Source organism: Heterodontus francisci, chromosome 41, assembly GCF_036365525.1.
Source record: "Heterodontus francisci isolate sHetFra1 chromosome 41, sHetFra1.hap1, whole genome shotgun sequence".
In the NCBI taxonomy this organism is placed as follows: domain Eukaryota; kingdom Metazoa; phylum Chordata; class Chondrichthyes; order Heterodontiformes; family Heterodontidae; genus Heterodontus; species Heterodontus francisci.
This window is the reverse complement of record NC_090411.1, coordinates 16,882,638-16,910,631: the sequence shown is the minus strand read 5'-3', so window position 1 is coordinate 16,910,631 and position 27,994 is coordinate 16,882,638. Positions and strand designations below refer to the sequence as shown.

At 44.7% G+C, this 27,994-nt stretch overlaps 1 protein-coding gene and 3 non-coding genes across 4 annotated transcripts; all 4 read right to left on the bottom strand.

The window, feature by feature from the left end:
• Nucleotides 1–8,667: 8,667 nt before the first annotated feature.
• On the bottom strand, nucleotides 8,668–22,833 carry rpsa (ribosomal protein SA). The gene is made up of 7 exons (XM_068019375.1): nucleotides 22,749–22,833; nucleotides 18,600–18,768; nucleotides 13,373–13,491; nucleotides 12,540–12,785; nucleotides 10,613–10,741; nucleotides 9,750–9,993; nucleotides 8,668–8,844 (listed from the first exon to the last, which is right to left on the bottom strand). The coding sequence occupies exons 2-7, from the start codon at nucleotides 18,730–18,732 to the stop codon at nucleotides 8,753–8,755; spliced, it is 963 nt and encodes a 320-aa protein (XP_067875476.1). The 5' UTR covers nucleotides 18,733–18,768; nucleotides 22,749–22,833; the 3' UTR covers nucleotides 8,668–8,752.
• LOC137354856 (small nucleolar RNA SNORA62/SNORA6 family) lies at nucleotides 11,522–11,675 on the bottom strand. The gene has a single exon (XR_010970508.1). It is a non-coding gene; the product is annotated as a small nucleolar RNA SNORA62/SNORA6 family (small nucleolar RNA).
• Nucleotides 13,142–13,302, bottom strand: LOC137354854 (small nucleolar RNA SNORA62/SNORA6 family). Its single transcript, XR_010970507.1, has one exon. It is a non-coding gene; the product is annotated as a small nucleolar RNA SNORA62/SNORA6 family (small nucleolar RNA).
• LOC137354853 (small nucleolar RNA SNORA62/SNORA6 family) lies at nucleotides 16,302–16,457 on the bottom strand. The gene has a single exon (XR_010970506.1). It is a non-coding gene; the product is annotated as a small nucleolar RNA SNORA62/SNORA6 family (small nucleolar RNA).
• Nucleotides 22,834–27,994: the final 5,161 nt, after the last annotated feature.

Here is a 27,994-nt window from a genome sequence, read left to right as displayed (position 1 = left end):
AAGTCACTGCGGTAAAGAAGGCAGATGCCTATCCAAATTCTTATTTAAAGGACGGTACGGACATAATGGGCAACACAATGTGTCTTAAAGAGACAGATGTGTTGGAGGAAACCTGTCAAATTCCTTTGACACCCCAGGGTAAGAAAAAATCAGCTTCTGCTACACCGGACAGGGTTTTCCAGTGTCAAGTGACACCACATAAGTTAAGGGGTACTCGATAAAATTCTCAGACAATAGTAAACCAAGTAGCGGTCACTACTCCTAGCTGTGCAGTTCACCTGGCTGAGGTGATGGACAATAGGGACACTTGCAAGAAAAAACAAAACAATTGGAAGACTATGCTTGGAAATTTAAAATTGGCTCTGCAGTCCTGCCACATCCAGCTGTGAATGCTGGTGGACAATTAAACAACTAACTGGAGGAGGTGGCTCCACAAATATCCCCATCCTCAATGATGGGGGAGCCCAGCACATCAGTGTGAAAGATAAGGTTGAAGCATTTGCAACAATCTTCAGCCAGAAGTGCCAAGTTGATGATCCATCTCGGCCTCCTCCTGAAGTCTCCAGCATCACAGATGCGAGACTTCAGCCAATTCGATTCACTCCGAGTGATATCAAGAAACGACTGAAGGCACTGGATACTGCAAAAGCTATGGGCCCTGACAATATTCCGGCAATAGTACTGAAGACCTGTGCTCCAGAACTTGCCGCGCCCCTAGCCAAGCTGTTCCAGTACAGCTACAACACTGGCATCTACCCGGCAATGTGGAAAATTGCCCAGGTATGTCCTATGCACAAAAAGCAGGACAAATTCAACCCGGCCAATTACCGCCCCATCAGCCTACTCTCAATCATCAGTAAAGTGATGGAAGGTGTCATCAACAGTGCCATCAAGCAGCACTTGCTTAGCAATAACCTGCTCAGTGACGCTCAGTTTGGGTTCTGCCAGGGCCACTCAGCTCCTGACCTCATTACAGCCTTGGTTCAAACATGGACAAAAGGGCTGAATCCAAGAGGTGAGGTGAGAGTGATTGCCCTTGACATCAAGGCAGCATTTGACCGAGTATGGCATCAAGGAGCCCTAACAAAACTGAGGTCAATGGGAATCAGGGGGAAAACCCTCCTCTGGCTGGAGTCATACCGAGCGCAAAGGAAGATGGTCGTGGTTGTTGGAGGTCAATCATCTGAGCTCCAGGACATCACTGCAGGAGTTCCTCAGGGTAGTGTCCTAGGCCCGACCATCTTCAGCTGCTTCATCAATGACCTTCCTTCAATCATAAGGTCAGAAGTGGGAATATTTGCGGATGATTGCACAATGTTCAGCACCATGCGTGACTCCTCAGATACTGAAGCAGTCCGTGTAGAAATGCAGCAAGACCTGGACAATATCCAGGCTTGGGCTGATAAGTGGTAAGTAACATTTGTGCCACACAAGTGCCAGGCAATGACCATCTCCAACAAGAGAGAATCTAACCATCTCCCCTTGACATTCAACAGCATTACCATCGCTGAATCCCCCACTATCAACATCCTAAGGGTTACCATTGACCAGAAATTGAACTGGAGTAGCCATATAAATACCATGGCTACAAGAGCAGGTCAGTGGCTAGGAATCCTGAGGCGAATAACTCACCTCCTGACTCCCCAAAGCCTGTCCACCATCTACAAGGCACAAGTCAGGAGTGTGATGGAATACTCTCCACTTGCCTGGATGGGTGCAACTCCAACAACACTCAAGAAGCTCGACACCATCCAGGACAAAGCAGCCCACTTGATTGGCACCCCATCTACAAACATTCACTCCCTCCACCACCAACGCACAGTGGCAGCAGTGTGTACCATCTACAAGATGCACTGCAGTAATGCACCAAGACTCCTTAGACAGCACCTTCCAAACCCGCGACCTCTACCAACTAGAAGGACAAGGGCAGCAGATGCATGGGAACACCACCACCTGCAAGTTCCCTTCCAAGTCACACACCATCCTGACTTGGAACTATATCGCCGTTCCTTCACTGTCGCTGGGTCAAAATCCTGGAACTCCCTTGCCAACAGCACTGTGGGTGTACCTACCCCACATGGACTGCAGCGGTTCAAGAAGGCAGCTCACCACCACCTTCTCAAGGGCAATTAAGGATGGGCAATAAATGCTGGGCTGGCCAGTGTCGCCCACATCCCATGAATGAATAAAAAAAAAATTGGGACAACCTTTTGAAAATTTAAAGCCAAAATGTTCTGGTGGAACTTGTTGCTGTAGTCTTAACATTTGACAAAAAGTATATGCCTGTAAATGCGGGAAAAAAAGTTAGCATTTTTTCACATTGTATTTTTTATCCATTGTAAAGAAATGCATTCCAGGAATGGCGTTTCATTCCGCCAGGGGTGTAGGTGTTATGATCCTGTAGTTTTTTTTCCAGGAAGAATGCAGTGTGCCTTTAAAGCTGGAAAAAGAACCATACTGCTTTAAGGCAGCAAGCTCTAAAGACTGAATCAAAGAATGCAATCTCGTTGCCTCGGATACAGCCATTCGGAGACTGCGATTCAAAGTGTGCATTCTTGTTGCCTTGGACACAGCCACTCGGACTGAGCATCGAAAGATACACTTGTTACAATTTAATTTTGAACTGGCTTATAGTGCAAACAGACTGTTCTAACAGAGGACACGGATAGCTGTTTGTTAGCACTTGAAAGAAGAGCTCTCAGCCCATTTAAACTGAAAGAAGAGAATTAAGTCTCTTTATTATTCTCTCTCAAAATTCTAAAAAGTCAAGCCAAAACAGATCTCCGATAATTTAAACTGAAGGAAGGGAAGTTTGACTGTGACAAGCTTTTATCCCCCAAAAATTCTAAAGGCAGATTGATTCTATTGAAAGTGGTTGCAAGTTGTTGTTCTACTGTGGTCATCGCTGGAAGAAAGGGGAGTTTGAAACTTCAGGTGTTGGAACATTTTCCTTTCCTCATCGGACCCTGGAAGATTGCGTGTGGACTTTAATCAGAGGGTGGTTCATCTGGAAGTGTAAATTTGCAAGGACTCTAATTTTTTTCTATTTTAATGTTGTTTATATCTGCATAGTGCTTAAGAATTTAGTTTTTCTAAGTAAACGGTTAATTTATTGATTTAAAGACACCTGGTTTGGTTAGCCTCATTTGGGGTTCAATAGATGGTACAATTTGGCTGGGTCTTTAATTTGGAAAATTTAAAATGATATGTTATGTGATCTGAGGGGGGACGGGATTGAATTAGCAATGTGTTTCTCCCACCACAATCGGCATCGGATATTTTGATTGGGGGCTTTGACTGGAGCGGTCAGTCGTAACACTACCTCTGGGGCTGGTAAGGCTGCAGGGAGGATGGCCAGAATGCCAACCAATAGCACTGTGTGGATCAGAAGGCAGTCAAAGCAAGGTGGTGCAGAATAAAACTGACCCAGTTATAGGGGATTCAATAATTAAGGATCTCCCTCTGCAGTCACGATTGAGTCAAGGAAGGTGTATTGCCAGGGTAAGGGGCAAATCGGAACAGGAAAGGAGTCTGGAAAGGGAGGGGGAGGACTAGTATGGAGCTGATCAAAGAGTCTTTAGCTTAGTTTAGAGATACAGCACTGAAACAGGCCCTTCGGCCCACCGAGTCTATGCCGACCATCAATCACCCATTTATACTAATCCTACGCTAATCCCATATTCCTACCACATCCCCACCTGTCCCTATATTTCCCTACCACCTACCTATACTAGGGGCAATTTATAATGGCCAATTTACCTACCAACCTGCAAGTCTTTTGGCTTGTGGGAGGAAACCAGAGCACCTGGAGAAAACCCACGCAGACACAGGGAGAACTTGCAAACTCCACACAGGCAGTACCCAGAATTGAACCCGAGTCGCTGGAACTGTGAGGCCGCGGTGCTAAGAGTCGGTATGGATTTGTGAAAGGTGGATCACGCTTGACTAATCTGACATGGCAGATAAGGGAGCGTCAATAGTGTTGTCTATATAGACTTCCAGAAGGCAAATGATAAGGTACCACACAACAGATTAATAAAAATAACAGTGCAGAGAGTTGGAAATAACCTGGCTTGTAAATTGTTTGGGTGATAGGAAATAAGAGTATGGAAAAAGGGAATGTTCTGATTGGCAGGACGTGACTAGTGATGTCCCCCAGTTGCAGGGCAAGGCTAGAATATTTAAATGAGTACTTTGTATTAGTGTTTATTAAGAGGATGCTGACAAAATATCAGTAGAAACAAAGATGGTAGAGTTAATGGATGTGGTGAAAATTGATAGGATGTACTGGCTATCCCTAAAGTGAATAAGTCACCTGGTCCAGATGGTTTGCATCCTAGGTTGCTAACAGAAGTGGGAGTGGAGATAACAGAGGACCGGAGTGGCAAATGTGACACCTTTATTCAAGAGTGTAAGGACATCCATAGTAACTAGTCAGTTTAACTTCAGTGGTGGGTGAAGTTTTAGAAACAATAATCAGGGAAAAAAATCAACAGGCACTTGGAGAGGTTTGAGTTAATTAAAGATAGCACAGATTTGTAAAAGGTAGATCATGCGTGACTAATTGAATTTATTTGAAGGAGTAACATGAAGGTTGGTGAAGGGATTGCAGTGGATGTTGTCTATATGGATTTTAAGAAAATGTTTGACAAAGTACCACATAAAAGGCTGGCAAACAAAATTGAGGGTCAGTGTCAGCTTGGACACAAAATTGGCTTAGGGACAGAAAAGTGAATCATGGTTTTTTCAGACTGGAGGATGGTAGACAGTGATGTTTCCCAAGTTTCAGTGCTGGAACCATTGATTTTTTGATTGATATATAAATGACTTGGATCTTGGAATACAGAGTAAAATCTCAAAATTTGCCAACTATACCAAACTTGGAGGTGTGGCAGTGAGGATACCAATTGACTGCAACAGGACATAGATAGGCTAGCAGAATGGGCAGAAAAGTGGCAAATGGAAATTAATAGAGAAGTGTGGGGTGATGCATTATAGCAGAAAGGATCAGGAGAGGCAATATATATTTAATGGCACAATTTTAAAGAGTGCACAGAGACAGAGGGACTTAGGGGTCCATGTGCATGGCAAGACATATTGAGAGAGTAGTTAGCAAAGCATATGGGATCTTGGGCTTCATAAATAAAGGTATTGTGTTCAAAAAAAGGAAGTTGTGCTGAACCTGTATAAAGCTCTGGTTAGGCCACAACTCTAATGTTGCATCCAGATCTGGTCACACTTTAGGAAGGATGTGAGGGTCCTTAAGAGGGTGCAGAGATTTACCAGAATGGCTCCAGGGATGAGGGATTTTAGCTGCAAGGTTAGGTTGGAGAAGCTGGGGTTGTTCTCCTTGGACCAAGGAAACTGAAGGGGAGATTTAAGAGAGGTGCACAAAATTATGGCAGCTTTAGATAGAGTAGACAAAGTTAAACTGTTCCCATTAGCTGATGGTACACATAGATTTAAGGTTGTGGGCAATAGGCACAGGACAGAGGTGAGGAAGAACATTTTTTACACAGCAAATGGTAATGACCTGGAACTCGGTGCCTACGCGGGTGGTGGAAGCAGAGATGATCAATGATTTCAAAAGGAAATTGGATGGGCACTTGCCAGGCTACGGGAATAGAACAGGGAAATGGGACTGGTTGGATTGCTCAGCAGAGAGCCAGAATGGACGCGATAGGTCAAATATCCTCCTCCTTTGGCACAATGGAAGGATTGCTCAATTGGTGAGGTATGAGCAGGCACATACAGCTTCTGAAATCAATCTCCAAGCAAGGATCAGTATTTGAAAAGAAGGGAGAACAACGAAAATAACTAGAGTCTGGGAAATGGCCGTTGGGCAGCACTCAGTTTAAGTTAATGCAGCCAGGAATCCAAAACATTAGCAAAGGAGAAGCATTTGAAATTAGGTCATACACAACAGCCAGCTGCTGATCCTTTCTACAATTGCATGCTTACTGCATGAGTTATGTACTGTGTGCCCACAGAGCACATTGTGCCTCTGAAATGGCTCAAAGTGCTTCACACAATTCATTAACCGAAACAGGGACACGTAACTTTGAAAGACTAAGAAAGTGACTCCACCTGGTGAAGAATGCTCTGTGATGGTTAAGCAAGCTTAGTAGTCTGTGAATAGCAGCACCACACATCAGGTCATGCAGCAACACTGGGAGGATTGGCTAGTAACTAAAATGGTGAATTAGGGTCCACTTACCTGCAGTCGACAAGCACCATTTTTAGGTCGTGTAATAGTTTGCATTCGCACGCAATGATAGTTTAATTCAGCACCATGAAGCGATTTAGATCATGTCTGGTACATATTGCTATATTTATTACTGATCTTTTGACTCAGTCACCCCATGCCAACTGTTAGCGTAACTGAGACTGTCCTTAGGTAGGGCTGTTTATATTCAGATATTGGATATGGGTGTCCACACTTGTATATCATACTTGACCTGTTAATTTGCATCTGTTTTTAGTGGATGGGAACAGGTTCCAGATTTTGGTACAAGAATTCATGAGCCAATGCCGAGATAACCTTCTGCCCTGAAACAGAAGACAGGGTTTTCATATTTACTTTGACCTTGCTTAAGAATCAGCTGAGTTCAGTGAGCTTGCCTGGAAAGTACTCGGGCACCTGCTCTATGACCACTGCACAGCTACAGCTTCATTATCCAGCAGCCCAGCCTCAAAGGGCAAGAGCAAGGAAATGCAAACCAAGGCTGAGGCGACCAATTGCAGTGACTTGCACCAAGCCTGCTTCTCACTTACACCAGACTCTACCTCAGTCAACTTAAGCTCATCATTTCAGAGAGGATATCAAGTGCCTAGGAAAACAGCAACCTCAATATCTGATCAAATGCAACACAAGGCTCTCCAATTGTTCCTCCTTTAGTGCTGGGATCTAAAAGATCAAATTTATTGTGCACCCAACACCCATTCCTCACGTTCCTGATCGCAGTATTATGTAAGCTATATGAAAACCTAATTAACAGAGGTAATCCAACAGTTTCACCCTAGGCAAAAGAAAGTGAAAAAAAGAGCAGAGAGAGCATGAGAAAAAACTCATGGCTAATATGAAAGGAAATCTGCAAGTCTACATAAATAGAAGGGTGGTAAAAGGAAGAATGTAGCCAATTAGGTGTCTAAAAAGGGATTTATACATGGATGCAGAGCACCAACGAGAAAGGTGCTGTCCAATTAAGGGTGAAAGAGGCGGTTGAGTCACTGGATGGCCTAAAAATTGATAAAGAGGAGGTATTAGATAGGCTGGCTGTACTTAAACCAGATGAGATGCATCCAAGAATACTTAAGTGTGGAAATTGTAGAGACACTGGCCAAAATCTTTCAATCCTCCTTAGATATAGATGCAGTACCAGAAGATTGGAGATTTGCAAATGTTACACTCTTGTTCAAAAAAGTGTGTACAGATAAGCCCAGTAACTACAGGCCAGTCAGTTTAACCTCAATGGCGGGAAAGCCCTTGGAAACAATAATTCAGAACAAAATAAATAGTCACTTGGACAAATGTGAATTAAGAAAAGCCAGCATGGATTTCTCAATGGCAAATAGTGTTTAACAAACTTGATTGAGTTTTGTCATGAGGTAACAGAGAGGGTTGATGAGGTGCACATGGACTTCCAAAAGGCATTTGCGCCACATAACAGGCTTGTCAGCAAAGTTATAGGCAATGGAATAAACAGGACAGTAGCAGCGTGGATACAAAATTGGGTGAGTGACAGGAAATAAAGTTGTTGTGAACGGTTATTTTTCAGACTGGAGGAAGGTATATAGTCGGGTTTCCCAGGGGTCATGTTGGAACCCCTCCTTTTCTTGAAATAAATTAATGACCAGACTTGGGTGTACAGAGTACAATTTCAGAATCTGCAGCTGACACAAAACTTTGAACTGTGAGGAGGTTGGCGATAAACTTCAAGAGGGTATAGACAGGCTGGTAGAATGGGCAGACAAGTGACAGATGAAATGTAATGCAGAAAAGTGTGAAGTGATTCATTTTGACAGAACAAGGAGAGGCACTATAAATTAAAGGGTACAATTCTAAAGGAGGTGCAGGGCACAGGGACCTTGGGGTCTATATACACAAATCATTGAGGGTTGCAGGGCTGGTTGAGAAAGCAGTTAATAAAGCATATGGGATTTTGGACTTTATAAATAAGGGCATAGAGCACAAAAACAAAGTAATGATAAACCTGTACAAAATTTTTGTATTTGGTTGGGCCTCAACTAGTGTGTCTAGTTCTGGGCACCGCACTTTCAGAAGGATGTTAAGGCATTAGACAGAGTGCTGAAATTATGAGGGATCCGGACAGAGTTGATAGGGAGAAACTGCTCCCATTGGCGGAAGGGTTCAGAAGAAAAAACCAGTGAGTGAAACTAACCGAGTAGCTCTTGCAGAGAGCGGCACAGACATGATAGGCTGAACAGGCTCCTTCTGTGCTGTTACCATTCTATGATTGAATGCCTGCCTAAGAGTTTAGCGGAGGCAGATTCAATCGAGGCCTTCAAAAGAGGACTGGATAAATATCTGAAGAGGAAAAATTTGCAGGGCTACGGGGAAAAGGTAGGAGTGGGACTAGGTGAGTTCCTCTTGCAAACAGCAGACTGCAATGTGCAACCTTTTTCAGACAATAAACGAAACAGGGATGTTTAAAAACAATCTTTAATTTCCTGCATTTCTACCGAATGCAGACGGGACAGGTCTGTTTCCCAGGCAGCTCCAACCCCAGTCTTAGGACCAATCAGCAGTAGCACCACCCCATTCTGGAGCCTGTGCAGTGGGAGCAGACCAGTCTTCAGCAGCAGGCTGGGCACTCCAGTCCTCTGTTAAAAGAAACAGAGGGAAAAGCATTAGGGAATTCCTGCACTCAGAGGAGATCTCAGTGACCAAGGAGAGAGGGCCAACACTGGATCCTGTAGTACTAACCGCAATCCAATGATTGAGGCAAGCACTCCAACACAAACCACCTTCTCACACATTTATCATGGAGGGGATCAGGATCGCATAGCACTTCAGAATTAACAGTGGTGCCCCCTACTCCGGCACCAAGGTGTAGTTAGTTGACACCTACTCTTCCCCTCTTCCACCCACACACCCCCCCCCCCCCCCCCACCCACCCCACATGGTTTTTAGATGTTCCCCAGATACTTCACCAAACCAGGACCTGCAGACCTCCAAACTGAACCAGACAAACCTCTTATCCAAATATTGTTTTCAGCCAGTTTCATTTTGGTTAAAAAAAGACTTAACAAGGCTACTGAGCTCTGTCCTGGACAGTAGTGGGCTACAGGATTCTGTGCTGGATTATCGCAGGACACTGAATTCTGTACTGGTAGAAATGCTGGACTAGTTTTATAATCCACAAATTCTACCAGCAACAGTGAATTCTCCCCTTGTGATACCTTACACACAATCTAAATCTGCAAATAATGTCTTACTGACTAATATAAGATGTGCACAACCGACAAGCTGGAAGTGGGAACCTCCTTAGCACAGATTAATGCTTTGGGGAGTCGGTCATCGGTCAATATTTTCCAACAATAGTCCTTGCGTGGCCTAGAAATGGGGATGAAACCCCTTATGATCCCAGGGCGCGAGTCAGAGGGAAGTGTTAACCACTAAAAGGTGGAGGGAATAGAGAAAAAAACAAAAGCTCTTTAAAGGTCACTCCCCACCCTCCACATCTAACCACAATCATTAGGAAGGCACTGTTTATGCTGAAACTTACTTGTAGTTGCCTCTGCAGTGAACGTTGCTGGCTTGGCGTAGGGACTCGCCGCCTCCAGCGTCTCGGCCAAGTTTTTACCGGTTGCAGCTGCAAACTGTTGGATGGGAACAGAAGGGACCTGCACCCCTTCAGACCAATCAGTAACTTCAGGTTGAACGAACTCTGCAACGGGAGCTGTCCATTCTCCCTGGTATTCCTCCTTACCAGCAGCCTTCTCTGCAGCAGCCTGCTCCTCCTTCTCGATCTGCAACAGGATTGGTCAAAAGAAAAAGGGCAAGAGCGCATTTAAGCAACGGGCACAAGTCGTTCATCAATTGAACAGAGATGCCTCCACCAAGGACATGCGCCACTCTGGCGAGCAGCTGGATTTATTAGGTGATGGATAACATTTCATTTCTATTTCCGATGGCAGCAGAGTGGCTGCAGTCTTCCAGTCACTGAGAACCAACACTGTGTCCATTTGATACCACAGGCAGGTGAGCGAGGTGACAATCAGACACACCGTGTCTAACAGTCCACAACCAAGGTGCCTTGGGGAGAGACTTTGAACACAAACTCAGTGAGACAACAGTTTACAGTGTCATGACACAGTGAGCAAAGGAAGACATTTACATGGGTAGCTGCTGGCGCCCTCTGTGGACAATGCGGAAAGAGGCACACAGAATCAAACCGGAGACTCTCCCAATGAAATTATTCCAGTAAGGCAGCAAGCCTCAATTCTGAAGTGGAAAAATTAAAACCGGGACACAAAGGTGCCCGGGAACGAGAGAAGGAAACGAGGTGGTTTACTAGAACTGTTACTGCGCGTGGTAACCAGACTAATACTGTCAATAGAAAGTAAACTGACTATTTATCAAACGCACCTCGTCGGGATCCCTGTAGAAGTACAGATCAGGCATCACTTCCCATGGATGTTCACGGCCAATGGTACCACGCATACGTAGCACTTCCCGGGCGAGCATCCACCACATCAGACCAATGGAGTGCGCACCCTAACACACAAGGCAAACAGTTATGAGAAATGTGCTCTCTGGTTCCCATCCTTCCTCCGACACCTACACTGAAAGTTTGAAATCCTCAACAGCGCTTGATAAATTCTAGGGTCTTCTGGACTGAATGCGATTGACTTTACCACATTTCTTTAGTGTGGCACATCTTTAACCATATTAATCTGCCATTTTACACCACTTAATCTACAATACAAACTGAGCAACTCTAGCCAGCAGTACTCTATCAGCAGCTTATTGGGTGTGCCCAAGTGCTGTAAACTGAGGGATTGACAGTGGCATTTCAATGGTTGGCTGTTACTTGAAAGCAGAAACTAATGGGTGCAAAATTGTCCCAAAACCATCAGAAGCCCTCCTGCAGATATTCACATGCTTCTCGATAGTGGGCAGCAGTAGACCATACCTGGACCCTCACATTACAAAGAAAGAATCCATAATATAGCACCTAATACAAGCTCAGGATGTCTCAAAGCACTTTACAGCCCTGCAGTATAGTCACGGCTGTAATGTAAAACCTTGCTTAGCAGCCCATTCTCCACACCCCGCACACACCCCCCCCAAACCCGGTTAGATTTTGTAATGAAGTACATCTGTACTGACTCATCTAAAAGATGCAGCTTATGAATTGCTATAATTCGATTCAAGAGTTTAGTTTAAATCAATTCCAAACTACAAATTGACATCCATTTTTTCTAACACTTCAGAGCAGTCCTAAATAGCCAGATCTCTCAGCCTGGTACCGAACCTGCAGCTGTATTATACTGGCAATGTAGCAGGGATTACTACCAAACCTCACTCACTGAGACAGAGACTCGAGCAGTCGGTTAGAGATTCCTGCGTAATAATATCGCACATTTTCTACGCTCAGAGTTCATCAGCCGTAGACTGGCTTCAGCTCCAAGTTCTAGCAATGTGCACTCTATATAACAGTCACAACTACTGAGAAACCAGGGTTCAATCCAATTTCCTACCCTCCCCTTAATTCCATGCCCTTTAATAGTCTCCTGTGTGATGCCTAACAAAGGCTTTCTGAAAGTCCATATACACTACTTCCACTGCACTTCCCCAACCACCACATCGCCATTACCCATCTACCATATCTGTCTCAATCACTGACCTTCCCCATCCACGACATCTGTCACCTCCTCAAAGAATATCAGATGTGTCAGACACGATCTGCCTGCCTTAAACTTACAATTATACTCTTTTCAACTAATTAGTAATTTTTGATTAAACATTACAAAATGCGCCCTGCCAGATGTTAAACTAACCGCCTCCAATTATCCAGGTCCTAACTGAAAACAGATATTACATTGGCCATTCCCCAGTACGTCCAATCTCCTCTTTCAGCTCAGCTTTGCTCTCATTACCTCATTTCATTTTTAACCAATTCAGATTTGGTTCCTCCAAAGTCTCCCACTGGAACCAAGTACTGGAAGAGTGAAAATGCATTTGTTCTCTTGACAGCGACTAGTTGGGAGCAGAATCTTCACCAGGGACCCTCCTGTGTACCCCAGGAGAGCAAGCTCGCCAACCTTGCCACCCCATCTGTTCAGAATAACTGGATGAGTAAGGAAACCAGATGGCGCACTGATCCGTGCTGCCCTAACATACACTTCATGGCAGTAAAGGCCCAAGAGCAGGAAATTTACCTGTCTATTAATAGAGGTTAGAGGGCTTTTTGTTTGCCAGGGGAGGAGAAAGAAAATAGAAACTTCAGAATAAAGTCAAAATTGCAGCAATTAAACCACATCAGATGAATTCACAGTAATAAACAGCGTACCTTGTTGTTGCACGGGACTGCGATATCCACATAGCGCAGAGGAGAGTCAGTGTTGCACATGGCAATGGTGGGGATGTTGACGTATGATGCTTCAGTCAAGGGCTGGTGGTCCTGCCGAGGGTCTGTCACCACCAGCAGACGGGGCTCCCTGAAGGCAGCCTGGATCTGATTGGTAAATGTACCGGGGGTAAACCTTCCGGCAATAGGGGTTGCACCAGTGGCAGCGGCAAACTTCAGGACAGCACGCTGAGGGAGAGGAGAGGAGTCACCGTAAACAAATGCTGAAAGAACGAGTTGGTAACACCACTTCTATTTTGCAAGTTCACCCAGCCAAGCCCTCATTTGCAGCTGTGCTACAGTCAAGCACCTCCAGAATGAGGATCCTAGAGCAAATAATATACATGTGCAACTCCCAACAAGGATTCATCATTCAATAAACCTCTGTAGAAATTTTAAAACATGGCAAATCTCTCATACCAGACATTCAGTATTAATCGCCTTAAATACTGCCATCAGCTTTCAAAAATTTCCAGTTATCTACAAGTTAAGCAGTACTACACAGTAATATAAGCATCAATTAAATCTGGATCTAGTTTGAGATAAATTGTGACAAGGATTACTATCAAACCCCACTCATCGAGTCATATGGACCCTTGTGGTGTTAGCGAAAAAACTGCCAGATTTATTATAGCACATTTCCGACACTTGAAAGCTCACTGGCCAAGACAATGGCCCTAGCTCCCAAGTTTTAATAATGTGCAATACGACACAGCATGGCACAATTATAATAGCAGCTGACAGAATACAGAATACATCATTGCTTTTGCACACACCTGCCCAAATGGTCTGGAGGAGATGACGCAAACATCAGCTGGGTTCTCGATAGAGACAATGGCACGAGCAGCTAGAAGCAGTTTCTCCCATGTCTTCTTCAGATTGATGATATAAATACCTGTTCACAAAGTATCAAATCGGAATTAATCCCACGATTTCCTCCTCCCCTTCAGCTCTGCTGATTCAGTCCTCCAGAACCTCAAGAGGGAATTAGATAAATACTTTAAAAAAACAACGCAAAGATTTGCAGGGCTATAGGGAAAGAACATGGGAGTGGAACTAATTGGACAGCTCTTTCAAACAGCCAACAAAGGCACATTGTGCCAAATGGCCTCCTGTGCTGTAACATTCTATGAAAATGTTAAACACCCTACAAACAACCTGCTTTATATACGGCCTTCAACATAAAGAACAAAGAACAGTACAGCACAGGAACAGGCCATTCAGCCCTCCAAGCCTGCACCGATCTTGATGCCTGCCTAAACTAAAAGCTTCTGCACTTCCGGGGTCCATATCCCTCTATTCCCATCCTACTCATGTATTTGTCAAGATGCCTCTTAAACGTCTCTATGGTACCTGCTTCCACCACCTCCCACGGCAACAAGTTCACAGCACTCACCACCCTCTGTGTAAATAACTTGCCTCACACATCCCCTCTAAACTTTGCCCCTCTCACCTTAAACCTATGTCCCCTAAAATGTCACAAGACACTTCAACGAGCATGGTCAAAATAAAGTTGGACACCAAGCCACACGTGGAGATATTAAGACAGGTGGTCACAGAGATAGGTTTTAAGGAGAGAGGGAGGTATGTGGGGGTTTAAGAGAGGGAATTCCATAAAACCTCAGTGTACCTTCCCCAGGGATTGCAAAAGTGCAGAGTTGTATTTCAGAAGTGATTGGTGGTAAAGAACTTTGAGGATGCGATCAGCAATTTATGAATGCAAATTCTTCTTTCCTGTCCAGCTAACTACACCCTGGAGTTGTGGAAGCCGAACAGGCCCAACCTTACAGGAAGGAAGGAAATTGCTCCAACACCTGCAGCAACCAGCTTTGGGCAGCAGAGGCTGGAGACAGCTCGCACATACAAACAAATGAGTTTGGAGCAGGAGAAGGCCACTTGGTCCTCGAGCCTGCTCCACCATTCAATATAATCATGGCTGATCTATTTATAACCTCGACTCCACATTCCCACCTATAACCTTGCGCTTCCTTGCTTACCAAGAATCTATCTACCTCTGTCTTAAAAATATTCAAAGACTCTGCTTCCACCACCTTTTGTGGAAGAGAGTCCCAAAGACTCACGACCCTGAGAAAAAATTTCTCATCTGCTTTAAATGGCCGACCCCTTATTTTTAAATAGTGACCCCTAGTTCTAGATTCTTCTACAAGAGGAAACATCCTTTCCACAACCACCTTGTCAAGACCCCTCAGGATCTTGTTTGTTTCAATAAAGTCACCTTACTCTTCTAAACTCCAGCAGATACAAGCCTAGCCTGTCCAACCTTTTTTCATAAGACAACCCGCCCATTCCAGGGATTAGTTGAGTAAACTTTCTCTGAACTGCTTCCAACACATTTACATCCTTCCTTAAATAAGACCAATACTGTACAGTGTATTTCAGATGTGGTCTCACCAATGCCCTCTATAACTGAAGCATAACCTCCCTACTTTAGAATTCAATCCCCCTCACAATAAATAATCACATTCTATTTGCTTTTCTAATTACTTGCTGAACCTGCATGCAAACCTTTTGCGATTCATGCACTGGGACACCCAGATCCCTCTGCATCTCAGAGCTCTGCAATCTCTCACCATTTAGATAATATGCTTCTTTGTTATTCTTACTGCCAAAATGGACAATTTCACATTTCCCACATTATACTCCATTGCCAGATCTTTGTCCACTCACTTAACCTATCTATATCCCTTTGAAGCCCCCTTATGTCCTCTTCACAACTTACTTTCCTACCTATCCTTGAGTCATCAGCAAATTCAGCAACCATGCCTTTAGTCTCTTCATCCAAGTCATTTACATAAATTGTAAAAAGTTGAAGCCACAGCACTGATCCCTGCAGCACACCACTCGTTACATCTTGCCAACCAGAAAATGACCCATTTATGCCTACGTTTCCTGTTAGCTAGCCAATCTTCTATCCATTCCAGTGTTACCTACACCATGAGCTTTTATTTTCTGCAATAACCTTTGATGTGCTATCTTATCAAATGCCTTCTGGAAATCTAAAGACAATACATACACCGGTTCCCCTTTACACACAGCAGATGCTACTTCTTCAAAGAACTCCAATAAATTGGTTAAACATGATTTCCCTTTCAATAAACCATGTTGACTCTGCCTGATTGCCGTGAATTTTTCTAAGTGCCCTGCTATAACGTCTTTAATAATAGCTACTAACATTTTCCTTAAGACAGATGTTAAGCTAACTGGCCTGTAGTTTCCTGCTTTCTATCTCCCTCCCTTTCTGAATAAGGGGTTTACATTTGCTGTTTTCCAATCTAATGGAACCTTCCCCGAATCTAGGGACTTTTGGAAAATTAAGACCAACACATCAGCTATCTCACTAGCCATCTCTTTTAGGACCCTAGGATGAAGTCCATCAGGACCCGGGGACTTGTCAGCCTGCTGCTCCAGCAATTTGCTCAGTACCACTACCCTGGTGACTTTAATTTTCTTGAGTTCCTCCTTCCCTTCCATTTCCAATTAGTCAAGCAGTTTCCATTGTACAGGACAGTGCAATACAGGGTGAGAACACTATTGAGAGCCTCGAACTCTAGCCACATTACAAAAAAGATTCAAAGTGCAACAGTTTGCCCCTTCATAGCCTGAATCAACCTGCTGTTAATTATTTCCAGATGCATGGAAACCCCTACATCCTCGAGTGCAAGAACATATTGCACATTACTGGCCTTTTGTAGCAGGAACTACTATCAAACCCCACTCATCAAGTCAGAGACTCTAGTGGTGTTAGCGAAACACCTGCCAGATTTACTGTAGCACATCTCCGACACCCAGAGTTCACTGGCCAGGAACTGACCTCAGCACTGAGTTTTAAGAACGTGCAACAAAAATTTTTTTTAAAAAAAAAAACACCAATTTTTCCCTGTCAATTCCCCAACGCTGAACATCAGTCCTTCTCTGCACCGCCTCCAAGACTCGAATCTTCCTCTTGGGATTGCTGCATGCTGCCTCAACAGAGCAATGCTTCAACGCAATATGGGGAATATAGCCTGATGTCACAATACAGTTCTGCATTCTTTCTCATTGATTGGTGTTGCACAGTGCAGGCCCTCCACAGAAATATGTTGAAATTTTACCCTTTTAAGACCTCGCCAACCATGCGGCTCACTGCAAACAGGTCAACCTTCGTACTTACTGGGAGAGCAAACTTTCAACTAACCTGCTCATCACAAGAAAGTATATTGAGCTTTTTAAATCTAGACTATACACATTATAAGCGGTACAGTAGCATAGTGGGCTAGTAATCCAGAAGCCTGGATGAATGATCCGGACACGAGTTCAAATCCCATCAAGGCAGCTGGAAAATTTAAATTCAATTAAATAAATCTGGAATAAAAAAATGGTCTCAGCTTCATGGTCACCATTATCATCAGTCTGTCGTAAAAACCCATCTGGTTCACTAACATCCTTTCGGGAAGGAAATCTGACGTCCTTACCTAGTCTGGCCTTTGTGTGACACCAGACCCACAACAATATGGTTGATTCTAAACTGCCCTGTGAAATTACCTAGCAAGAAAGTTAAAATATAAAATGTCTCCTAAATTACCCTCCTGTTTAATGTCTTTTAACTCTTCTTAATCGTGCTAGTGGTCTAAAACTGTTTTTTGTTTGTGTGGCAAGAGAAGACTGTCATGCAGGCCCTCACCTGCGAAGACTGAGGCACATGTTATTTCACCACATGAACATTAAAACTTAAAATTGTGGCTGGGAAGAAAAGAGGGCCTATCACAAGGAATTGCCAAACCCTTGACAGGAAAGGCATTTGCATGCTAGCAGACAGTGTTGGAACAAGGGACCCAGTCCTTGCTTCCCCCAATACACAGAAGTGGTCAGACCAGTTTGGTCACATGACTGACTAAGTGTCGGGGTGGTTTGAATTTGAATTTGCTGAGAGAAACTCAGAAAGCTGTTTGCTCCTGGACTGAACACCTCAGGGCGGCACAGTGGTTAGCACCGCAGCCTCACAGCTCCAGCGACCCGGGTTCAGTTCTGGGTACTGTCTGTGCAGAATTTGAGAGTTCTCCCTGTGACCGCGTGGGTTTCCACCGGGTGCTCCGGTTTCCTCCCACAGCCAAAGACTTGCCGGTTGATAGAAAAATTGGCCATGGTAAATTGCCCATAGTGTAGCCAGGTGGTAGGAGAATTGAAGGAATGTGGTCCCTACCACATGGTAGGGAATATGGGATTAATGTAGGATTAGTATAAATGGGTGGTTGTTGGTCGTCACAGACTCGGTTTCAGTGCTGTATCTCTCTGGCTCTATAAGAATGTGATGAGTAATAAATACTGTCCTTGCCACTGATGCCCACATCCCATGAAGAAATTTTTTTTTAAAAGCAAAGGACTTGCGGAAACTAGGTGGTTCAATGGGACCAGAGTTGAAATCGAGCCTAGACCAACAGAATAAAGTCTCCTCAGCCTACTGGCTGGAAGGGCCGACAGCACAACACGTGTATGACGCCAGGTGAGAAATGGAAATAAATACTTGCATTTATAAAGTGCCGTCTACTGTAGGAAAACGCACCACAGTGCTTCACAGAGTGTAACCAGACAAAAATCTAAGTCAGGTGACTAGAAGCTAGGACATGGAGGTACATTTTAAGGAGAGCCAGATGTTATGAGATATCACAGCGATCTGAGGTGTTCTGCTGAGATTGGCAAATTACTGAAGTAGAGCTGGACTCTGAAACCAGGTGCTTGAACATAAGAACTCACTTCCCCAGAACGAATTCCCTTAATTTCAGCACAAATATTAAAGCCACAACAGGAGTGGTTTAAGAATTCCCATCTACTACAGGAAATGCATCCAACAGGAGCTTTCTCCAAAATACCAGATTGGAACTGACTAGAGTGAGCTTTTTGGGACCATTGGCATTGGACTGGACACTAACTCTACACAATGACAAGTAACCTTTCCACGTGTTCTTTAAGCTTTCCCCTTTGACTCATAATTGGCGAGGTGCCTACCATCACTCTTCCTCTTGTAGACATATTGCTCCATCTGGAAATCCAGGTTGGTGCTGCCCAGGTGGGTAGAAGCAGCGAGGAATTTGAGGACATCCTCCTCCTTCATCTGCAGTACATCGAGACCTCCGGACATTGTGAACGTTTCCCGTGAGAAGCAACGATGGGTAACCTGAGGGATGAGAAGCCAACACATTAAACAGACCCAAGCATGGAACACATGCAGACAATTTCACCACTCTCCACAACCGGCAGCAGATTGCCCTTGGAAATAAACACCAAAAACACAAGACAAATCTTTGCAGAGAAAAGGTGGGTTGATAGTTCAAGTGGAATCCTTTATCAGTTTTGACAAATGATTGTACCAAGATGGTAAGTTTTGCCCCTTTAGCCACTGAAAGGCTTGTTACACATGACCAGTATTATCCACTTCTAAGGGTTCACCATTTACATTACTGCTATTTCTTAGCTTCAGCATGTAATTTTATACCTTGTAGAGCCTCATCCTAGGTGATTTACAAATCACTGAGGCTCAACTACCCGACTGGAGCAACTGGTAAATAGTCTACAAGCCAAAGATCTCAGGTTATATTTGCTTAGTCTCTAGCCTGAAAAACCTTTGCAACTTCACAATCCAGCCAGGATGGCCCAGGCCACAGACTTCTGCACCAGTTTTTCTCTAAGAGCTACCTCAGCTAATCTCTTTCTCCTGCTTGCTCTCCATTAAACCCTCTGCAAGCTGAAAGCAATGGTCCTAAATTCCTTAGAACAGTTGCAGGAGTAAATTCCACTTTCTGCTAATCCACTACAGAACTTGTTTTGAGAATTGTTCTTTTGTGCCCAGTTGCTAATTCCTGACCAAAGACTATTATCACTGTTCATTTAACATCCTTTTGGCATCAGGCTGCACCTTAAAGCCCTCACTTCTGAAGTTTCACTTTGTAAGCAAAATACCCCAACTTTGGCAGCATCCTAGTGAATCGCCACTAAACCTTTCCCACTATTTGCATTAAAGGCCTGCTACCCGACCTGAACCCAACGACATGTGTCGGGTTGCACTTCTGGGTCCGGCATTCAGGCCGAGTCGGACATGCTCTCACAGGTAAGCGGCTCCGATCTTAATTTTTGGACTAGAAATGTTTTTTTAAACAGTTATTTTAAGCTTGGGCAGATCAGCAAGAAAGTGAAAAACAGAAAGTAAGCTAACTGATGGTCGGTTCGGGTGCGGGAAAAAATGGAAGGACTTGGGCAGGGTCGGGTTGTTTTTTGCAGACCCGAGCAGGCCTTTAATTTGCATCACTCCTTTATGAATACCCAAAACTCCACACAATTCAGCAACTGTAACCAAGGTCTTGCACATGTTAAATTCGGCCCATCGTATCTGTGCTGGCTCCCTGAAGGAGCAATACACCTCGTGTCACCCACCTCCCCCCCCCCCCCCCACCCCTCCGTAACCCTGCACATTCTTCCTTTTCAGATAATAATCCAATTCTGTCTTGAATGCCTAGATTGAATGTGCCTCCACCACACTCCAAGGCATTGCATTCCAGATCCCAACCACTCACTGCATGAAAAATTTCTTCATGTCGCCATTGCTTCTTTTGCCAATTACCTTAAATCTGTGCCTTCTGGTTCTCGATCCTTCCACCAACAGGAACTGTTTCTCCCTACTTACTCTGTCTAGACCCTTCACGATTTTGAACATCTCCATCAAATCTCTCAACCTTCTCTTCTCCAAGAGAAACAGTCCCAACTTCTCCAATCCGTTGCCTCACCCCCTACCCTGCCCCCCCCCCCAAACTCTTTAGCCCTGGGACAAATTGCCAAATTTTACCATTTCAACTATAATAAAAACAGGAAATACTCAACAGGTCAGGCAGCATCAATGCAGTAAAACAGAGTTAATGCTTCAGGTCAATAACAACTTCAGAGTTCTGATGAAAGGTCATCAAACTGAAACGTTAACTGTTTCTCTCTCCACAGATGCTGCCTGACCTGCTGAGCGTTGAGCCTTTTCGGCTTATATTTTAGATTTCCAGCACCCGCAGTATTTTGCCATTGTATTACCATTTCAACTGCTGCCCCAGCTTATATCAAAGTATCAAGCAACAATTAAATCAAATCTGCTGGACTCATGCCTACCAAGCATTTTCAAACTCAGCCCTCAGAGATTAGGGGGCTGAAAGACAATGCCGAAAACAAATGGTTGGTAACTACCACGGCTCAGCATGCCATGGAGAATAATATCTACAATTACTGTGACTGCAGTGTGTACAATCGATAAGAGGCACTGCTGCAGTTAGTTATGGCTTCTTCGCCAATACCTCGCCAACATGTAATCTCCGCCACTTAGAACAGGGATTACAACCATTTTTTCTACCTGAAGAACCTTGCAAAAAAATTGCAAAAAATAAAAGCTACTGGGAGCACAAGGCGAAATTTCAACATTTCTAAAGCAAATTGCTAACTCTGGTAGAATGTATAATTTGCATATATAATGCATGTACTGAATTATCAATAGAAAAAAGGAAAATTAAAATGAATCCAACTCTGAATTCACAATTTTAAGTATATTTTTGTCAATAAAGTTTTCTTTAATACTATAACGCAAAATGCATAGAATTAAGCCAATTTTTTCAATTACTGATTCTCATGGTAAAGCTTCCAATAGCACATTCAGAATTATTTGTTTCAGCTATATTTGAAATAATAATGGTCACAACCATAAAACCCATTCCGCAAACCAAAGGCATTATCTATAACTATGGAATAAAAGCAGAAATGCTGGAACCACTCAGCAAAATTTGGCAGCATCTTTTTTTTTTTAAAGAGATACAGCACTGAAACAGGCCCTTCGGCCCACCGAGTCTGTGCCGACCAACAACCACCCATTTATACTAACCCTACAGTAATCCCATATTCCCGATCACCTCCCTACACTAGGGGCAATTTACAACGGCCAATTTACCTATCACCTGCAAGTCTTTGGATGTGGGAGGAAACCGGAACATCCGGAGGAAACCCACGCAGACACAGGGAGAACTTGCAAACTCCGCACAGGCAGTACCCAGAATCGTACCCGGGTCCCTGGAGCTGTGAGGCTGTGGTGCTAACCACTGCGCCACCCCAAAGAAGGGTCACTGACCCGAAATGTTAACTCTGCTCTCTTTCCACAGATGCTGCCAGACCTGCTGAGTGGTTCCTGCATTTCTTGTTTTTATTTCAGATTTCCAGCATCCACAGCATTTTGCTTTTATCTATAACTATGGTGTAGTTATACCATTTGAACAGATTTAAAGCACAATGATGTTTGTTGTTAGAATTGTAAAATATAGCACAACGATCAGCTTTTTATCCCCACAATAAATACACAGCTTTTTCTTTTGACAATTTTTTAAAAAGCTTTTCTCATGTTAATGCGATCAAACTGGAAAACCTTGGGAGCTACAAACGAGATGTTAAAGAGTTGCATGCAGCTCCAGACTCGCAGGCCCGATCTAGAAGGGCACACAATAGGCACATGGGATCACTGCCACCCACTGACTTGAAAATATATCATTTGTTCCTTCATCACTGGGTCAGAATCCTGGAACTCCTTTCCTAACACATGGACTGCAGTGGTTCAAGGCAGCAGCTCACCACCTGCTCAAGGGTAATTAGAAATGGTACAAATGCCAACCTATAAGTTGGCAACTGCAGGTGTAAATTGTGACTCTTACTGACACATGACTGGGAGCAATAGCCATCCCGGGGGGGGGGGGGGGGGGGGTGTGGTGTGTTACCCCAGTCACGTGATGCTCGGACCCTACACGTGGTAAGCTGCCCCTTTAATGTCATTTTGTCGCCCCTCTGACAAGCGACTGCGGCCTAGGACCGGGCTCCGCTTTAAAATAAAAGCCCGACCCATCTACCAGGACGTAAATGAAACCGCCAGCAAGGTAATCGCCGCACGATTCCAGCTCCAACCTGGTCCCAAAGCCTGAGGCCTACCCTGCCGCGCGCTCGCTGACAGAAGTGCATCAATCTCCCACCCGCCGTTTATTTTACTCAGCAATATGCTGTTCTAGTTGTAACTGCAGAGGCCTAGTGTGCCTGTGTTTTTAATCCTCTCCACAACGGGTTGGATGCGCTCCGCAGTCCAACCTCACTCACTTGCTACAACGCCGTATGGAAGTCCGGCAGCCAAAGAGGCCGCCGGCAGGAAGTGACGTGTATATATGTCACCCCGCAGCCCCGCCCCCGCCAATCAGCTCGCAGCACGCCAGCCGTTCTTTTCCGGGGTCGTTGCTGGAGCAACGGGAGGAGGTTAGGTCTTGGATTATCAGTAGGCCCCAGGCAGACAGCAGGGGGCGGGCATGGGCTGGTGAATAGATGCTGAGCGAGGTAAGTGGCTCACAAGTCTCAGGCCGGATACTGGGGGACTAATATTTCAGAGTAGGCAAATCAAAGTGAATGATTGGGAGCCTGGACCAGAGACTTGGCAGGCCTATTTGCCCGTGGCAACTGCTGCAAACAACCTGTTAAAACAAAAGCAAAATACTGCAGATGTTGGAAATCTGAAATAAAAACAAGAAATACTCAGCAGATCAGGCAACATCTGTGGAGAGAGAAGCAGAGTTAACATTTCAGGTCAGTGACCTTTCATCAGAACTGGCAAAGGTGAGAAATGTAATAGGTTTTAAGCAAATAAAGTGGGGCTGGGACAAGAGATAACAGAAGAGAAGGTGTTGATAGGACAGAGGGTCACAGAGAATAACTGACGAGAAGGTCATGGAGCGAAGGCAAACAGTATGTTAATGGTGTGCTGAAAGACAAAGCGTCAGTGCAGAGAGGGTGTTAATTGACAGAAAAATGAACAGCCCTGGCCCCAAGCACAAACATGAAAAAAACAATGGGCAGGCACATGGTAAAAAAAAAGTGAAACAAACTAAAATAAAATAATAAGAAAAAATAACTAAAAATAAAAAGGGGGGACCGTCATGCTCTGAAATGATTGAACTCCATGTTCAGGCTGTAATGTGCCTAATCGGTAAATGAGATGCTGTTCCTTGAGCTTGCGTTGATGTTCACTGGAACACTGTAGCCAGCCCAGGACAGAGATGTGGGCAACAAGAGCAGGGGGATGTGTTGAAATGGCGAGCAACCGGAAGCTCGGGGTCATGCTTTCGGACTGAGCGGAAGTGTTCTGCAAAGTGGTCACCCAATCTGTGTTTGGTCTCCCCAATGTAGAGGAGACCACATTGTGAGCAGCGGATACAGTATACTACCTTGAAATAAGTACAAGTAAATCGCTGCTTCATCTGAAAGGAGTGTTTGGGGACTTGGATAGTGAGGAGAGAGGAGGTAAAAGGGCAGGTATTACACCTCCTGCGATTGCATGGGAAGGGGACAAGGTGTTGGGGGTAATGGAGGAATGGACCAGGGTGTCGTGGAGGGAATGATCCCTTCAGAATGCTGACAAGAGAGGGGAAGATGTGTTTGGTAGTGGCATCACACTGGAAATGGTGGAGGATGATCCTTTGGATGTGGAGGCTGGTGGGGTGAAAAGTGAGGGCAAGGGAGGTAGGGGAAGGGGTGAGAGTAGAGGTGCGGGAAATGGGCCAGACACGGTTGAGGGCCCTATCAACCACACTGACCTGAAACATTAACTCTGCTTCTCTCTCCACAGATGCTGCCAGACCTGCTGAGTATTTCCAGTATTTCTTGTTTTTATTTTATCTTCCTGATTTCACACCTGAATGGTCTGGCTCTAATTGTAAGATTGTGTTCTAGATTCTCTTTTTGATCAGTTGACACTTGTCCAAGTGCTCCACTACTCTGTCCTTGATGGTAGATTCTGATAACTTCCCCACAACTGATGTTCAACTAATAGGTATGTAGTTTTCTGGTTTCTCTATCTCCCTCTTTTTAACAATAGAGTGAAATTTGTAAATTGACTCCAAAAGCACAGTTTTCAAGACTAGAGAGGTTTGAAAAAACATGGCTGAAGGATCTATTTCATTTAATACCCTCAGGTGGAAACTATCAGGTCCTGGAGATTTATCTGTCATAAGTCCCAGTATTCTCTCGATCACTTGTTTACCTATATTAAACCCAAAATGTTTCTGCCTTTGACTTAACTTTAGGCTCCCTTGAGCTGCTGGTATTTTATTAACTTCCTCCACTTTGAAAACAGATTAAAAAGTTAATTTATCAAGTCTACCATTTCCTTATTGTGCATTGTAGGTTCATCTGCATCTGTTTTTAATGGGCCCACATTCCCTGCATCCTCACTCTTTCTCAGTTTCACTGTTAACTTGATATTCCTTGTGAGTCTTTTTTCATACTGCCTTCTATTACTTTCTTTGTAACCCTTTGTTGTTTTTTATAGGTCTCCCAGTCTGCTAAATTTTCACTTTTCCTTGCATTTGTGTAAGCCTTTTAGTTTGATGCTGTCTCTCAACTCATTTGTTAACCATGGTTGCTTAACAGCCCCTCTCCCGGGGGCATCATCAGGCCCCCCCCCCTCCACCATGGACCCCGACGCCAGGGGGAGAACTAAATCCATCCCATAATGCTAAAAGGCAGGACGAGCAGAGTAGTAATCTCAGGATTGATACCGGTGCCACGTGCTAGTGAGGCTAGAAACAGAGAGCGAGTGCAGCCGAACACGTGGCTACAGAGCTGGTGTAGGAGGGAGGGCTTCAGATATGTGGATCATTGGGATACCTTCTGGGGAAGGTGGGACCTGTACAAGAAGGACGGGTTGCATCTGAACTGGAGGGGCACCAATATCCTGGGCGGGAGGTTTGCTAGAGCTCTTCGGGAGGGTTTAAACTAGTTTGGCAGAGCTATGGATCAGTGGATGGGGTAGCTGTTGAGCACAGATACAGAGTGCACTGAGTCTGCGAGAAAGGTTAGACAGTTGACAGGGAAAAGTTGCAGCCAGTATGATGGATATTTTAACGCAAGAAGTGTCAGGAATAAGGGTGATGAACTTAGAGCATGGATCAGTACTTGGAGCTACGATGTTGTGGCCATTACGGAGACTTGGATATCACAGGGGCAGGAATGGATGTTGGATGTTCCGGGGTTTAGATGTTTCAAAAGGAATAGGGAGGGAGGTAAAAGAGGTGGGGGAGTGGCATTGCTAATCAGGGATAGTATCACAGCTGCAGAAAGGGAGGTCGTCGAGGAGGGTTTGTCTACTGAGTCAGTATGGGTGGAAGTCAGAAACAGGAAAGGAGCAGTCACTTTATTGGGAGTTTTCTATAGATCCCCCAATAGCAACAGAGACACGGAGGAACAGATTGGGAGGCAGATTTTGGAAAGGTGCAGAAGTAACAGGGTTGTTGTCATGGATGACTTCAACTTCCCTAATATTGATTGGAACCTCCTTAGTGCAAATAGTTTGGATGGAGCAGTTTTTGTCAGGTGTGTCCAGGAAGCTTTTCTGACTCAATATGTAGATAGGCCGACTAGAGGGGAGGCTATATTGGATTTGGTGCTTGGCAACGAACCAGGCCAGGTGGCAAATCTCTCGGTGGGAGAGCATTTCGGTGATAGTGATCACAACTCCCTGACCTTTACTATAGTCATGGAGAGGGATAGGAGCAGACGGGATGGGAAAATATTTAATTGGGGGAGGGGGAATTACAATGCTATTAGGCAGGAACTGGGGAGCTTAAATTGGGAACAGATGTTCTCAGGGAAATGCACAACAGAAATGTGGAGGTTGTTTAGGGAGCACTTGCTGCGACTGCTGGATAGGTCTGTCCCGATGAGGCAAGGAAGGGATGGTAGGGTGAAGGAACCTTGGATGACAAGAGATGTGGAACAGCTAGTCAAGAGGAAGAAGGAAGCTTACTTAAGGTTGAGGAAGCAAGGATCAGACAGGGCTCTAGAGGGTTACAAGATAGCCAGGAAGGAACTGAAGAATGGACATGGGAGAGCTAGAAGGGGACATGAAAAAGTCTTGGCGGGTAGGATTAAGGAAAATCCCAAGGCGTTCTACACTTATGTGAGGAACAAGAGGATGGCCAGAGTGAGGGTAGGGCCGATCAGGGATAGTGGAGGGAACTTGTGCCTGGAGTCGGAGGAGATAGGGGAGGTCCTTAATGAATACTTTGCTTCAGTATTCACTAGTGAGAGGGACCTGGACGTTTGTGAGGACAGCGTGAAACAGGCTGATATGCTCGAACAGGTTGATGTTAAGAAGGAGGATGTGCTGGAAATTTTGAAAGACATGAGGATAGATAAGTCCCCGGGGCCAGACAGGATATACCCAAGGTTATTACGGGAAGCGAGGGAAGAGATTGCCACGCCTTTGGCGATGATCTTTGCGTCCTCACTGTCCACTGGAGTAGTACCCGATGATTGGAGGGTGGCAAATGTTATTCCCTTGTTCAAGAAAGGGAATAGGGATAACCCTGGGAATTACAGACCAGTCAGTCTTACGTCGGTGGTGGGCAAATTATTGGAGAGGATTCTGAGAGACAGGATTTATGATTATTTGGAAAAGCATAGTTTGATTAGAGATAGTCAGCATGGCTTTGTGAGGGGCAGGTCATGCCTCACAAGCCTTATTGAATTCTTTAAGGATGTGACAAAGCACATTGATGAAGGAAGAGCAGTGGATGTGGTGTATATGGATTTTAGCAAGGCGTTTGATAAGGTTCCCCATGGTAGGCTCATTCAGAAAGTAAGGAGGCATGGGATACAGGGAAATTTGGCTGTCTGGATACAGAATTGGCTGGCTCATAGAAGACAGAGGGTGGTAGTAGATGGAAAGTATTCAGCCTGGAGCTCGGTGACCAATGGTGTTCCACAGGGATCTGTTCTGGGACCTCTGCTCTTTGTGATTTGTATAAATGACTTGGATGAGGAAGTGGAAGGCTGGGTTAGTAAGTTTGCCAATGAAACAAAGGTTGCTGGAGTTGTGGATAGTGTGGAGGGCTGTTGTAGGTTGCAACGGGACATTGACAGGATGCAGAGCTGGGCTGAGAAGTGGCAGATGGAGTTCAACCTGGAAAAGTGTGAAGTGATTCATTTTGGAAGGTCGAATTTGAATGCAGAATACAGGCTTAAAGCCAGGATTCTTGGCAGTGTGGAGGAACAGAGGGATCTTGGGGTCCACGTCCATAGATCCCTCAAAGTTGCCACCCAAGTGGTAGGGTTGTTAAGAAGACTTATGGGGTGTTGGCTTTCATTAACAGGGGGATTGAGTTTAAGAGCCGCGAGGTTATGCTGCAGCTCTATAAAGCCCTGGTTAGACCACACTTGGAATATTGTGTTCAGTTCTGGTCGCCTGATTATAGGAAGGATGTGGAAGCTTTAGAGAGGGTGCAGAGGAGATTTACCAGGATGCTGCCTGGACTGGAGGGCATGTCTTATGAAGAAAGGTTGAGGGAGCTAGGGCT

What these genes read in the sequence shown, in the direction of transcription:
- rpsa (XM_068019375.1), bottom strand. Translation starts at nt 18,732, where the DNA reads ATGTCCGGAGGTCTCGATGTACTGCAGATGAAGGAGGAGGATGTCCTC. An exon ending in CAGTCCCGTGCAACAACAAG is followed by an intron (nt 10,742 to 12,539) that starts GTACGCTGTTTA and finishes CTTGTGTGTTAG; the next exon opens with GGTGCGCACTCCATTGGTCT. An exon ending in TCTACAGGGATCCCGACGAG is followed by an intron (nt 9,994 to 10,612) that starts GTGCGTTTGATA and finishes ATCCTGTTGCAG; the next exon opens with ATCGAGAAGGAGGAGCAGGC.